This window comes from Prionailurus bengalensis, chromosome C2 (genome assembly GCF_016509475.1).
Source record: "Prionailurus bengalensis isolate Pbe53 chromosome C2, Fcat_Pben_1.1_paternal_pri, whole genome shotgun sequence".
NCBI lineage: Eukaryota > Metazoa > Chordata > Mammalia > Carnivora > Felidae > Prionailurus > Prionailurus bengalensis.
Genome location: NC_057350.1, coordinates 50,265,964 through 50,278,132, shown reverse-complemented (window position 1 = coordinate 50,278,132; position 12,169 = coordinate 50,265,964). Strand labels below are relative to the sequence as shown.

At 36.4% G+C, this 12,169-nt stretch overlaps 1 protein-coding gene across 1 annotated transcript in view; it reads right to left on the bottom strand.

Moving 5' to 3' along the window:
- Positions 1-1,386, bottom strand: part of ZPLD1 (zona pellucida like domain containing 1) — a 45,025-nt gene extending 43,639 nt beyond the window's left edge. The window contains exon 1 of the mRNA XM_043594047.1: positions 1,278-1,386. Coding sequence (XP_043449982.1) covers positions 1,278-1,383 — 106 coding nt within the window. The 5' untranslated portion in view covers positions 1,384-1,386. The remainder of the gene's footprint in view (positions 1-1,277) is intronic.
- Between the last annotated feature and the right edge of the window lie 10,783 nt (positions 1,387-12,169).

The following is a 12,169-nucleotide window of genomic DNA, read 5'->3' as shown; positions in this document are numbered from 1 at the left end:
AAGGGTGAAGATTTTGTTTGAGTTCCTTTCCATCACATATACATTCTGAAACATGAATAATGAATTCACTTTAAAATATTCCAGGGATGGGAATGGTAAGAAGGAGAGAGAGATGAAGCAAAATTTATGTGTTGATAATTGATGAAATTGGATGATCAGTACAATTACTTGTTTTACTAATCTTTACTTTTGTATATGTTTGAATTTTCCATTACAAAAAAACATTTTTTAAAAAACCCTCCTGCATGGTACTCAAAATCACTAACAACCCTGCCTTAGAATACCTTGCTAGACTTACCTTCAGATATTCCCCACCCTGAACTCCAGGTCTTTCTTAACCTGCCAAGCACTTGCATAGTAAGTCTGGGCTCCTGAAGACATTCCTGCACACTCTGGCTCTTATTCGAGAGCAATCCAGATTACTTCTCTTCATAAAAATTAGAAATCCCATGTCAACTACATAACTACCTACTAATTGCTCTATCCAAGTATGCTGTTGCTCAGGCATGCTCTCAACACAGGAGTACTGGCAGGTTTGAGAAATATAAAACATGACAGAAAGCATTTCAATTTGCATGGCAAACTTGGAAAAGTGATTTCAGACTCTCTAGTCTTTATTTTGTAAGTGTTTAACTGTGATTCTCTAACTTTAGCTGATATAAAAATGACGAATACTTAAATGAAACACTGATAATTCAGTAAGCAATCTTCTCACTGAGTGTAGATTTTAGAAACCTGTGGGACGTGTCCATCAATATAGTCAAAAATTTCATATCTGTCACAATATTGATGGTTGCTGTGTTATGCATACTGAAGTTGGCCTGTGTATTTTGGTAATGACCGTCATTGCACTGAAATAATATTTTTGAGTAATGTACTATATTTCACATTTTCTTAAGTATTATTCCTAAGTAAATCTATTAGCATATAAGGGCAGTTTTGAAAGTCTGAATTAACTTACAAGGAAGAAAAAGGCATCAATTAGGCAAATTTTGATGAAATTAGCCTCTCCCGATTCTATCACCCAATAACCAATATTTTTCACATTTGTGAGCAGCCATTATAATATTAACTATGATGAACACTTTGTATGTTAATGTGGATATAAATTACAACTCCAGAAAAATGTCTTTTGTCATTTGCCATTTGTTAATATCCACTTAATGTAGATGGATATCCACCCCCCTCCATTTTCCATATGTATTTAAGGGCCTTACTATTCAAATATAATCACTCTTTCAAGATATAATTAGAGAAAAGATTAGGTTCAGACTTACCAGGAAATCTACTGTGGAGGTTGGCGTCACAGTTGTAGCCATTAAACTGAGCAGACCCCAGAAGCACTCTACTTGTTAGAAGCAACAGCAACCATATTCGTTCCATTGCAAAACCTGGAAAAGAGTTATTTATCATGTGGACATCATCAGCCTTCACTCTTACTTACTGAAAAGATTGAGGCTGATATGAGCTCACTGTTGGATAGGCTGGCAGTCTATATACGTACAGGCAAAGCTCATTTAGGGACTAAGGATTCTGAGAAATAATTATCAGCAACAATGCAGAAATTTTGGTTACAATATTTGAAAATTATTTCCACTCTTTGGCGTCAGTTTGCTAAGGGTGACAAATCCAGGCTTTTGTAGTGAAAGAACGAAGATATATAATAGTCATAAAGTTTGAAAAAGAAAATGTATTATAAATAGGAAGAAGTCAAACCAAATATTTCACAGATTAGAACAGTGTACTTAGACAACCAATCAATGTAGAGACAACTCTATACTTTAAAACACCAATATTCATGAAGTAAAAGGGATTCAACACTCAGTACTTGATTCTCAGAGGATTCTCAATATTCTTAATGACTAAATAATTTCAGCAAAAATTTCCCCTCAACAAAGGAATTCCAGACTATTGCTACTTCTCAAAATCAGTGGTTTGTGTATCATTTTTTTTTTCAGGAAACACAGGACTAAAGCAAAAGGAAGAACAGAAAAATACTATGTGTAGACTGACATCATGAATCCAATGACTCTTCATTGGTGAATAAATAGGGCTAATACATATAAATTAACACCTTGAATTCCTAGGAGAAAGTAATGGAAAGTGATTTTTTAAGTTGTCATTGTGTATTGAACAAATAAATATAAATTGACTTTGAAAATTAAATACCAGTCAGTCTGGTGTCTAATATTTTATCCCCTGGATACCCTTTTTTGGCCAGATAAAGTGAAACCATCTTCCAGAAGCACCCAACTTATTCTCAGAGCATAGTTTGTGCACTGAAAAAAAATCTTTTGGGTTGGTGGTTTTGGTCTGTGTGTGAAAAGCAAAAAGAAAATAAAATTGTAAATGGTTTACTCAAATAATTTAGTGCATTTTAAAAGCTTGGGGTTTGGGGAAGGGGTTATGGTATTTTAGCTGCCCTTAAAGATCTTCCCTTACATGATTAATCAAGTGTTTAGCAAAAGGAAGGAAATACATCTTGCTTTTGAGCCATCATTTTAGTATAACAAGTTTATGGTGAACAAAGTCACTTTGGTAAGGATGTGGGAAAGGAAGGCATGAGTTTACTCTTAAAAATAGACTGAAAAATATTAATTCAACAGGAACTTCCTTCCTTCAGCATTATAACATGCTACTCTGGCACGAACCTCATGACTTTTGGGAGAACAGCCACATGTCTAGTTGTTTCTGATTCTCTAGGACCTTCAGTAAACAAAAAGTTCACACAAATATCTGATCCAGGCTCTCCTGGCCATATTTGCACCATGTCATCATCTAGCTCCTCAAGATACCTCAAATAAACAAGAAAGTCTTGATCTCTTGGAGATTTTGGAATACTGGTAGGAAAGAGAGCAGCTTGTTTCTGAGCAGTACATCCCACCACACACACACCTAGTAGATGCTCTGCCATACGCTTCTCATGCTGGGTCCCATTGATTCCCATGAGGCATTGGAGACTCTAGACTCACATCATTGTCTTCCAAGCTAGAAATGCCTTCCATGCATAGTGATTCACAGAGTGGGGAATTTTCACTGATGAGTTATTTTTATTTTGAAACGCTGTGTAGCTTTTATATTCTTCCACAGGAGGAAAAAAAAACACTTACCGAGAGGACACTATGCACAAAGAAGGCACTGTGTGCCAGGTCACTTGCCTATTGTCCCCCATTCATATTGGATGAGATTGGAATTATTACTCCATGTACAGAGAAAGATGAATAAGTCTCAGGGAGGTTAAGTTCCATGGAAAACAATTGGGGAACCCAGAATTCAACGGGTATTTCTGCTAACATTTACTATACACACTACCTAAATATCATCTGTTATTTTAAAAAAAGGTGTCATTTTGGCTGATATTTATCATCAGTTTCTTTTCTTTAAATTTATGAAGTGATAGATCTTTAATAGATATTTTCATCTGAAAATGGATAAGCAAATTCTTATGTAGTGAATGCAACCTGCTTAAAAGATGTATTTTATAGTGTGGGCATTAAGAGGGAGAAAATCATTTCTTTTCAAAAAATGGAGAAAAGGCCCTGATTGTGAAAACTGTGAGAATTATCATTATAAACTAAACTGGACACATCTAGGTTTACCAAAAATGGATGAGAAACTCGTGCTATTTGAAGCAACCTACTAACAGTGGTGGCAAAGTCTTAGCTTTATAAAGTTAGATCAGATTTGAGGCTGTTCAAAAGTGGCATGCTTCCCTCCCTTACACTTTGAACAGGACTCACAGAACTGTCGTGAAGATTAAAACCCTTGATAAATACTTTTGATGAAAAGAAGACAGAGGTAGACAGCATCTTATTTCAACAAAATATACACTAATTTTGATATCAGCAGATATGGATTCAATCCTCCCCCAGTCATTCTCTAGATTTTTCGTTTGAAAATCAAGATGATGATCACAAGACTATAAACTGTAAGTGCATAAAAAACATAGCACAGTCTGGACATAAAGAAGACACTGAAATATCAGCTTCAGGGTCACCATGTATTGATGTGCAAGTTGTCCCCTTGCACAAGTACACCCAATAAGAGGGATAGTGACAGGGCTTTTGCTCCCTTGGCTAAGACACATGCTCTGGAACTAGATGGCTCAACACAAAGGTGTCCCATGGGCTAGTAACAGCTCTGATTAGTTGAATCACATTATAATATCATTTGTACTGATCAGTGTGTCAATATTAAGGTACATTAAGCAGGAGATTTTTAAAGGACACCCACATCTCTTGTGTAGGCAGTATCCACATTTTGATCCCTGTAACAGTGGCAGAGATTATGGCATTTTCAAGACTGCATTTATATTCCACCTGCAAGTTAAAACAAAATGATGAACTATTAACTTGTATACTTCCCACCTTCAAACCTATCTCATCATTTTCCCTGCACACAGAAACCCTAAACATCAATGCACAGAGGCAAGCTTGAAAATGCTATCTTGGGGCGCCTGGGTGGCGCAGTCGGTTAAGCGTCCGACTTCAGCCAGGTCACGATCTCGCGGTCCGTGAGTTCGAGCCCCGCGTCAGGCTCTGGGCTGATGGCTCGGAGCCTGGAGCCTGCTTCCAATTCTGTGTCTCCCTCTCTCTCTGCCCCTCCCCCGTTCATGCTCTGTCTCTCTCTGTTCCAAAAATAAATAAACGTTGAAAAAACAATTTAAAAAAAAAAAAAGAAAAAAAAAGAAAATGCTATCTTGCCGTAGCTCCTAAAGTTCTTTTCTGAAATGGGATTGCTTGGGATTTGGACTATTTTGAGACTCTTTACATTCATTAAAGCATAAGGTCCTGTTTGCTCAGTCTCCCTAGCTCCTAGGCGAGTATAATTCTAGATATGTGTATCCAGTCCTGGTCTGGCTAAAAAAGTTCAGTTGAGTTTCATGTCACAAGGTAGAACTTAATTTCTATTGTCCACTCTTGTGTGACGTGCAGTGGCTGCTGTCCCATTGTGGCTCCAGCAAACTGGAGCTTGAGCAAAGGCATTTCCCATCTTTTCCATCATAACTAAGTGCAGCAACCAACACCCCAGTGACTGGTGCTAACTGTGGTGTGAAAGACTGCCTAACACAGCCAATATTACAAAACATTAATAGCAACTTCGTAGATAATAAAAACCTTGATGATTAGTGAGCACAAGCTTCATGCATGTGCTTCTTAGCTTTGTATCTTTATGAATTTAAATTGATGGGGATAGAGGAGAGAGAGGACAACCATATGCACAACATTGAATTTTAAGGAATTCAGATGTATTAATTTTAAAAAGAGACACTTTCATCTCTTATATTAGTGTAACAGGCTCTGTATTTCATACTTAGAAATACAAAGGAGGGGCGCCTGGGTGGCGCAGTCGGTTAAGCGGCCGACTTCAGCTCAGGTCACGATCTCGCAGTCCGTGAGTTCGAGCCCCGCGTCAGGCTCTGGGCTGATGGCTCAGAGCCTGGAGTCTGTTTCCGATTCTGTGTCTCCCTCTCTCTCTGCCCCTACCCCGTTCATGCTCTGTCTCTCTCTGTCCCAAAAATAAATAAACGTTGAAAAAAAAAATTAAAAAAAAAAAAAGAAATACAAAGGAAATCATGGGCTAAGTGATTTTCTGTTAAATATGTCAATATTTCTCATGTTAAATTTTCTTTTTAAAATGACCACTTCTAAAATACAAATTCTGATTTATTTGCATAAGATTGAGGATGAGTCAGAAAAATGTAGTTTCATTGTCAATTTTCACTCAATTTTGTATCAATTGATATAGTTCTGTCATAAACACTGTTCTCTAATTTTATACACCTGATTCTTTTTTTTTGACCTTCCTTTTATTGAGATCTGCTACGCCCCAGGCACTGTTTTTTGCTTAATGTTCAACTATTAACATAGATTTATTTTTTACCCATGTTACAAATGTGGGAACTAAAACCTAAAGTTTTTTATTAACTTGCTCAGGGTCACAGATCTAGTAAATGACAGAGTAGAATTCAAAACAAACTTGACCTTTGGAATTATTACACTATTCTGTTTGCCTTAATTGGAGTTTGTCAAATAAATAAAACTAATATCCTGATAATTTTCAGAAAGTAAATTACATTAATAATGTATGCTTAACATATGCTTCAAACCGAATCTTATGATTGAGGCAAAATATTTTTAACATCTACATAATTGTCATGACTATTTCACATAGGCAATGAGTGCATAAAGAATATTCTTTTCACAAATTGTCTTAATGATAGTACTAGTGAGTTTTAAGGATATACAGTGTTCCAGATTGGATTTTTTAAAGTACTTTATACAATTATCTAACTATGAGATAGGTGATTTATTTATCTTATTATGGGGATGAGAAATGTGAAGTAATTTGCCCAAGGTTAAACAGAAAACCAGTGTTAAAATCAAGATTCAATGCGCAATAACTCCAGAAACCACCCTCAACTATCACGTGGCGTTTCCTTCTAGAAAGTAATCCTACACTTCCCAAATGGGAAAATGGCAATTACTTACTAAATGTGATCAAAATAGATTTATTCCTACATTCATGTATTAAACATTATTGAATGCTTACACATACCTGGAACTATCCAGGGGAAAGAGGAAGGGCTGAAAATTTTTGTCTGCCTAGAACTTACATTCTAGTAAGGGAAATCAGAAGAAAACAAAATCTATAGGTAAAATACAGAGTATATTTGTGATAAGCACTTTGGAGAAAAGTAAAGCAAAAAGAATGATAGGAAGTTCTGGGGTGGCAGGATGGGAGTATTGAAATTTTAAATGGGGTGGTCAGGGATATATAATCAATACATATAAATTTTAAAAAAAAACTAGTTATGAACTGCGAGATCTACTTGTTTTTAATTTGTACTTCACTTGTTTTTTTTTTTTTACACTATTTAGGCATTTCCCAAATAAAACAGACTTTCAGTGCATAAATTATTCTCTGGGAAAAACTTGGACATTTTGAACAGCTGCATTAACCTTTTCAAATGAATAAAGGTGGCCCTTAGTGCCTGAGAAAAGTAATTTATTAAATAGCACCCCTGTGACCTGAGAAAAAGTGAACATGCTCAAAGTGCTTTTATTTACTCTCAAGAAGTAACTTTTGCAGAAACAAATGGGTTCAATGATTTATCAGTTTCATACTTCCTTAATTTTACTGCCTTCATATAGACCATCTGTAAGATACTGTTCTAGTTGGGAAGAAAAATAAAAAATTCAAACCAAACATCTCTTCAAATGTTTAATCATCATGCTAAGATTTATGCATTTTTTTCACTAAACTAAAGCTGATCATTTTATCACACAGATTTACAAAAATACAAAATGGGCCTTCACATCAATGATTTCCCTAATTCTCTCGTTGTCACCCCTCCTCCAAATTTATTGGCCACCGACTCTGCAGAGGCTTGCTGACTTCTACTGGGGGCATAACCTCATTCCTGGTGCTTCTGTGTCACACCCCCCAAGCCTGCCCCTCAGAAAAGATCAGAAAGTGTTCATTATACTTTAAATGACTGGAAATAGCTTAGAGTTCCCAGGAAAGGGAAGGAAAAGAAATATGTGTATTTTAACAGAGATCAAAGTTTAAGTTAAAGGAATAAAGTCCTTCCAAGAAACCCACAAGACCCAGGTGAGAGATGGGGCAATAAGGCACTGAATTTTTACAGGTAGGCAACTGTCCTGCTGAGTGAAGTCTCAAAGTGTTACACAGTCTTGCTTCTAGAAAAAGGACATATTGGTCCACTCTCCACAATCATCAGTTTTATTATTTTTTTAAGTTTATTTATTTGTTTTGAAAGACAGAGAGCATGTGCACGAGTGGGGAGGGGCAGAGAGAGACAGGCAGAGAGAGAATCCCAAGCAGGCTCTGTCCTGTCAGGGCAGACCCTGACCTGGGGCTCAAACCCATGAACCATGAGATCATGACCTGAGCAAAACTCAAGAGCTGATGCTTAACCAACCGAGCTACCCATGTGCCCCCACAATCCTCAGTTTTAAAGTGCTGGATGCCATGATTATTTAATGAAGAAACGTGTTTTCTGTTGGGGTGTCTTGACTGAAACTTGGTACTCTTTATTTCCATGTTCCACTTGGACATTAAAGGCAATGTATGTATTAAAAGGAAAATTAAAATATAAAACTTTCATCAGAAATATCCATTATCATCTACATATACATTCTTTAACATAGAGTGTCCTTGTCTTGCTAAACAAAGAATACAACTCACTTGTACTTTCAGAATAATTCCTCAAAGACGGAAACATGTTTAGCCATCAAGAAGACACTCAGAAATTTTATGACTAAAGATGCTGATGTATACCATGAAAAAATATAAATGCTAGAGGCTGTTCCTAAAAGAAAAACCAGCTCTGATTTTCTCTGACACAAAGTGAATGTTCATTTATTTCCCTTTGCCTGCCTTTCTCATCTGTCTTCCTGTGGAGGGTTTTCTTGAGTAATCTATAGAATTTAAATGATCTACAATGTTTAGCTTAAACATTTATTCTAACACCTTAGTTTTGGGGGGTACTAGCAGATTGAACTAAGTCATTCTAAAAGCCTTTTTTAAATAATTCACCAGTTTAATTTTCAAGATGTGTGTACATTTTATACTCCTGAGGCAGCTTTGAAGATATGTTAGTATATCAACTTCCACTCACGTTTCATGAAGTATGATAACAAATTAATAATAAAATGATTATTTATTTTAAATGCTCATTTCCATGTAATTAAATAATTGACAATTATTATGATTATTTCCAAATGTTTCTTTCTTAATAGAGATAATATACAAAATATTGATGAAAAGGCACGACACAAGAATCAGCCAATCAGAAGAGACACCATGCTGACATATTCTGGCTGAATATCAACACATTTTCCAAAAAATCAAAAGTATTTGCGTGGGTACCAATAATGATAGTGGAAAGGTAACTTGCTTCCATTCACTTTTATTCTTGAGCATTCTTGGTGCTCAAGAATAAAAGGGCACTTTTATTAGTACCCCACTATTTGAAACTGCTCCATTAATTAATTCATTTATTTTTTTTTATTCATTTGACAAATTTTTATTGAGCAGTTTCTAAGTTTCAGACTCAGGGCCTTTGGGATCCAGTGGTGAGCAAAACAAACATGGTCCTTACTCTCACAGAGTTTATGGACTAGAGAGGGAGATAGTCATTAAAGTAATAATTGAAAACATAAAAATATACTTACAAAATATATTTCATAAGTATTATGAAAGAAAAGGAAAGGGTGCCTGCTAGAACCTAAGTGAGATGGGAGGTGCCAAGACTTCCTGCAATGTGCCACAGTTGATAAGAATTGAAAGACTGAGGGGTGCCTGGGTGGCTCAGTCAGTTGGGTGTCTGACTTCAGCTCAAGTCATGATCTCACGGTTCGTGGGTTTGAGCCCCATGTCGGGCTCTGTGCTGACAGCTTGGAGCCTGGAGCCTGCCTCGGATTCTTTGTCTCTCTGCCCCTCCCCTGCTCTTTCTCTTTCTCTCTCTCTCTCTCTCAAAAATAAATAAACATAAATAAAAAAGAGTTGAAGGATTGATTTGACTTAGGCAGATGTAGTCTGAAAAGAGCTCCTCACAGAGCTCATTGCACAACCACAAGTCTCAAAATGTAAACAGTTAACATTTGTGAAATTTGAAGGAAAGTCCATGGTACCAAGCAAGGAGAAAAGGGCCAGGAAGTAAGTCTGAAGGTAAGCCAAGGAGACCATGGTACATGATTTTTCCTGAATGGAATGGAAAGCCATTGAAGGCCTTTGAGATGAGGGCAAGGATTATAATACCAGGACTGGAGTAAAGTAAACAAATTTAAAATATTATTTTGAGCAGGAAGTAATAGGAATTGATGTTAAATGCTAGGTGCAGAATAAGTGAGAGAAACAGGGATGACTCTCAAGTGTGTGTCTTGGTCAATCAGGTAAATGGTAGCTCCATATATTGAGATGAAAACAATTTGGAAGAGGTACTTATTGGCATGAGAGCAGGATGGAGAAGGAACCAAGATATCAGTGGATTAGGCCAGATTCATTGCAACCAAATCTTAGATGTCATGACAGATGAAACACATAGCAGTATGTGCAGTATAGCAATCTTGTTTTAAGTTGCAAGAGCAAACCTCTGTTGGTTATCACAGAGGGTCTTATATAAACACAATATATACTGACAGGAAAACGTTGTTAACACATTCAGAGGACAGCATCTTATTCAGCAGTTGAGAACCACGGCCACCTCATATAGTCAAAAATATCCCTGAAATTCCTTAAACTGCCCTTCTTTATGTGGGATTCATGAATAATAGAATAATTTCTGTGAGTTTCCTTCTGATCGTTTCTGTTGTCCTACCCTTTGAGGAAGATGAAAATAGAATCTCTGTGAAAAGGAAAATATTGCCCAATTCTGACTGACAAATGCCCTATTTTAAACTCAAAGTAGAGAAAATATCCATTAAAATCCATGGATCTTGGCTGCTAGAGACAGAGGAGATTTTGGCTCTCCAACATCTGGGCTTTAACTTTAAGAGCCAGGCATGGAGAACTGAACAGAGTTTGTACTACATACTGAGAAGATGTGAGATAAGATATGTCATCAATGAAATGTTCTTCCCCACATGAAGGAGAGGAGTGGGGAAAGCAAAAGAGTGTTTAGAGTCTCATGTGGAGTTTTCTTTCTGCTCCCCTCTTTAGATAAAGATACCCAAGCAGATTCATGGGATCCAGAAGCAAAAGGGAGGCATGTCTGGCTTTTCATCTAAAACCTGGTGTGAAATGTCTGTCAGAGTGCCCATGACAGCATGAGGAAGTCAGAATTGAGTGGCAATGGTGATGGGACAGATCTAGACAAAGGAAGGCTCAAGATAGCTTCCCATACAGTCTTCTCACCAGCATGAAGATATCTTTAAAAAAACTTCTATAACCTCTGACGAGAGACAGATAAGAAAATTGAAAATTGAGATGTGTTATATCTTGCTGGGAAGCCAGTAGGTGGTGGATAGCAACAAGATGGATGACCTAAAGCCAGGAGACACCTGGGGAATGTGCTAGAAGCTCTGAATTCCAGTAGACTAAGAGCTTATGTGTGTAAGGGAAGGGATGCAAGTCACTGGTAAGAGAGAAGATAAACCACTGTGCTTTCACCATTTTGAGAAAAAGAGATCATAAGTTATAGTGGATACAGGAAGAGCACTGGTGATACCTAAAAATGAAACAGATGAGAATTCTCCATGGACTTACCAGTTAGGACCACAAGATGATAAATGTACTAAATAGCTTCACCATTGTGGGAACGTTAAGAATTTTTTTAAGTAGTTAACGCATATAATAAGTACTACTATTTATTTTATTTACACAAATTATTATTATTTATACAGTTATTATTGAAAGTAATTAATAGTTTTAAATTTAATAGTTATTAAATATTATTTATCAATATTACCTTTTAGTTTTCCCTGCAACCTATGAGATTGTGCCTATTTTAAAGATGAGGACATTGAAACACATAGAGGTTAAGTTAAGTAGCTTGATTTTGGTCCCTCACGTAGGAAGTGATAGAGATAACATCTGAACCCAGGTAATCTAGCTCTAGAGGCCATACTCTTAAACCTGAACTACACTGTCTCTAGAGCCCCCTTTCCACACATGAAACATGAGGAGGTCAGAAGTGGATAAGGAGAATTTTGACTATGACTAAATAGTTAACCCCAAAGTAACTAAATTTTAAACCAGCAGTGACTAAATTTTAAACCAGAGTTGACTTGACATGGCAAGATTTGATGTTTCCTGCCATTGGTAATAGTGGTCTCCTATGTGATTTAAGTTCACTTAGAGAGAAATAACAAAAAATTCACTTCAATGTATCTAAGATACAAACTAATTGTATGTACAAAACCTTGTACAGAGATACATATTATCCATAAGCTCTTCATGGCTAGTTTTTCTTTTCACAATTGAATAGATTACTATCTTTCAAGATGATATCTGTGTTAATCAGGGCTACAATCTCAGAAGCCAACGACACCACAGAATCTAACACAGTCTTGAGATTCCAATCAAATCTCGATTCCAATCACATATTATTTTCCTCATATGTTTGGTTTATTTTATCTATCCATCCATCTACTGTTGTGGTGATTGTGATTTTTATACCATTTCGTATTAAGTTTTAGACATT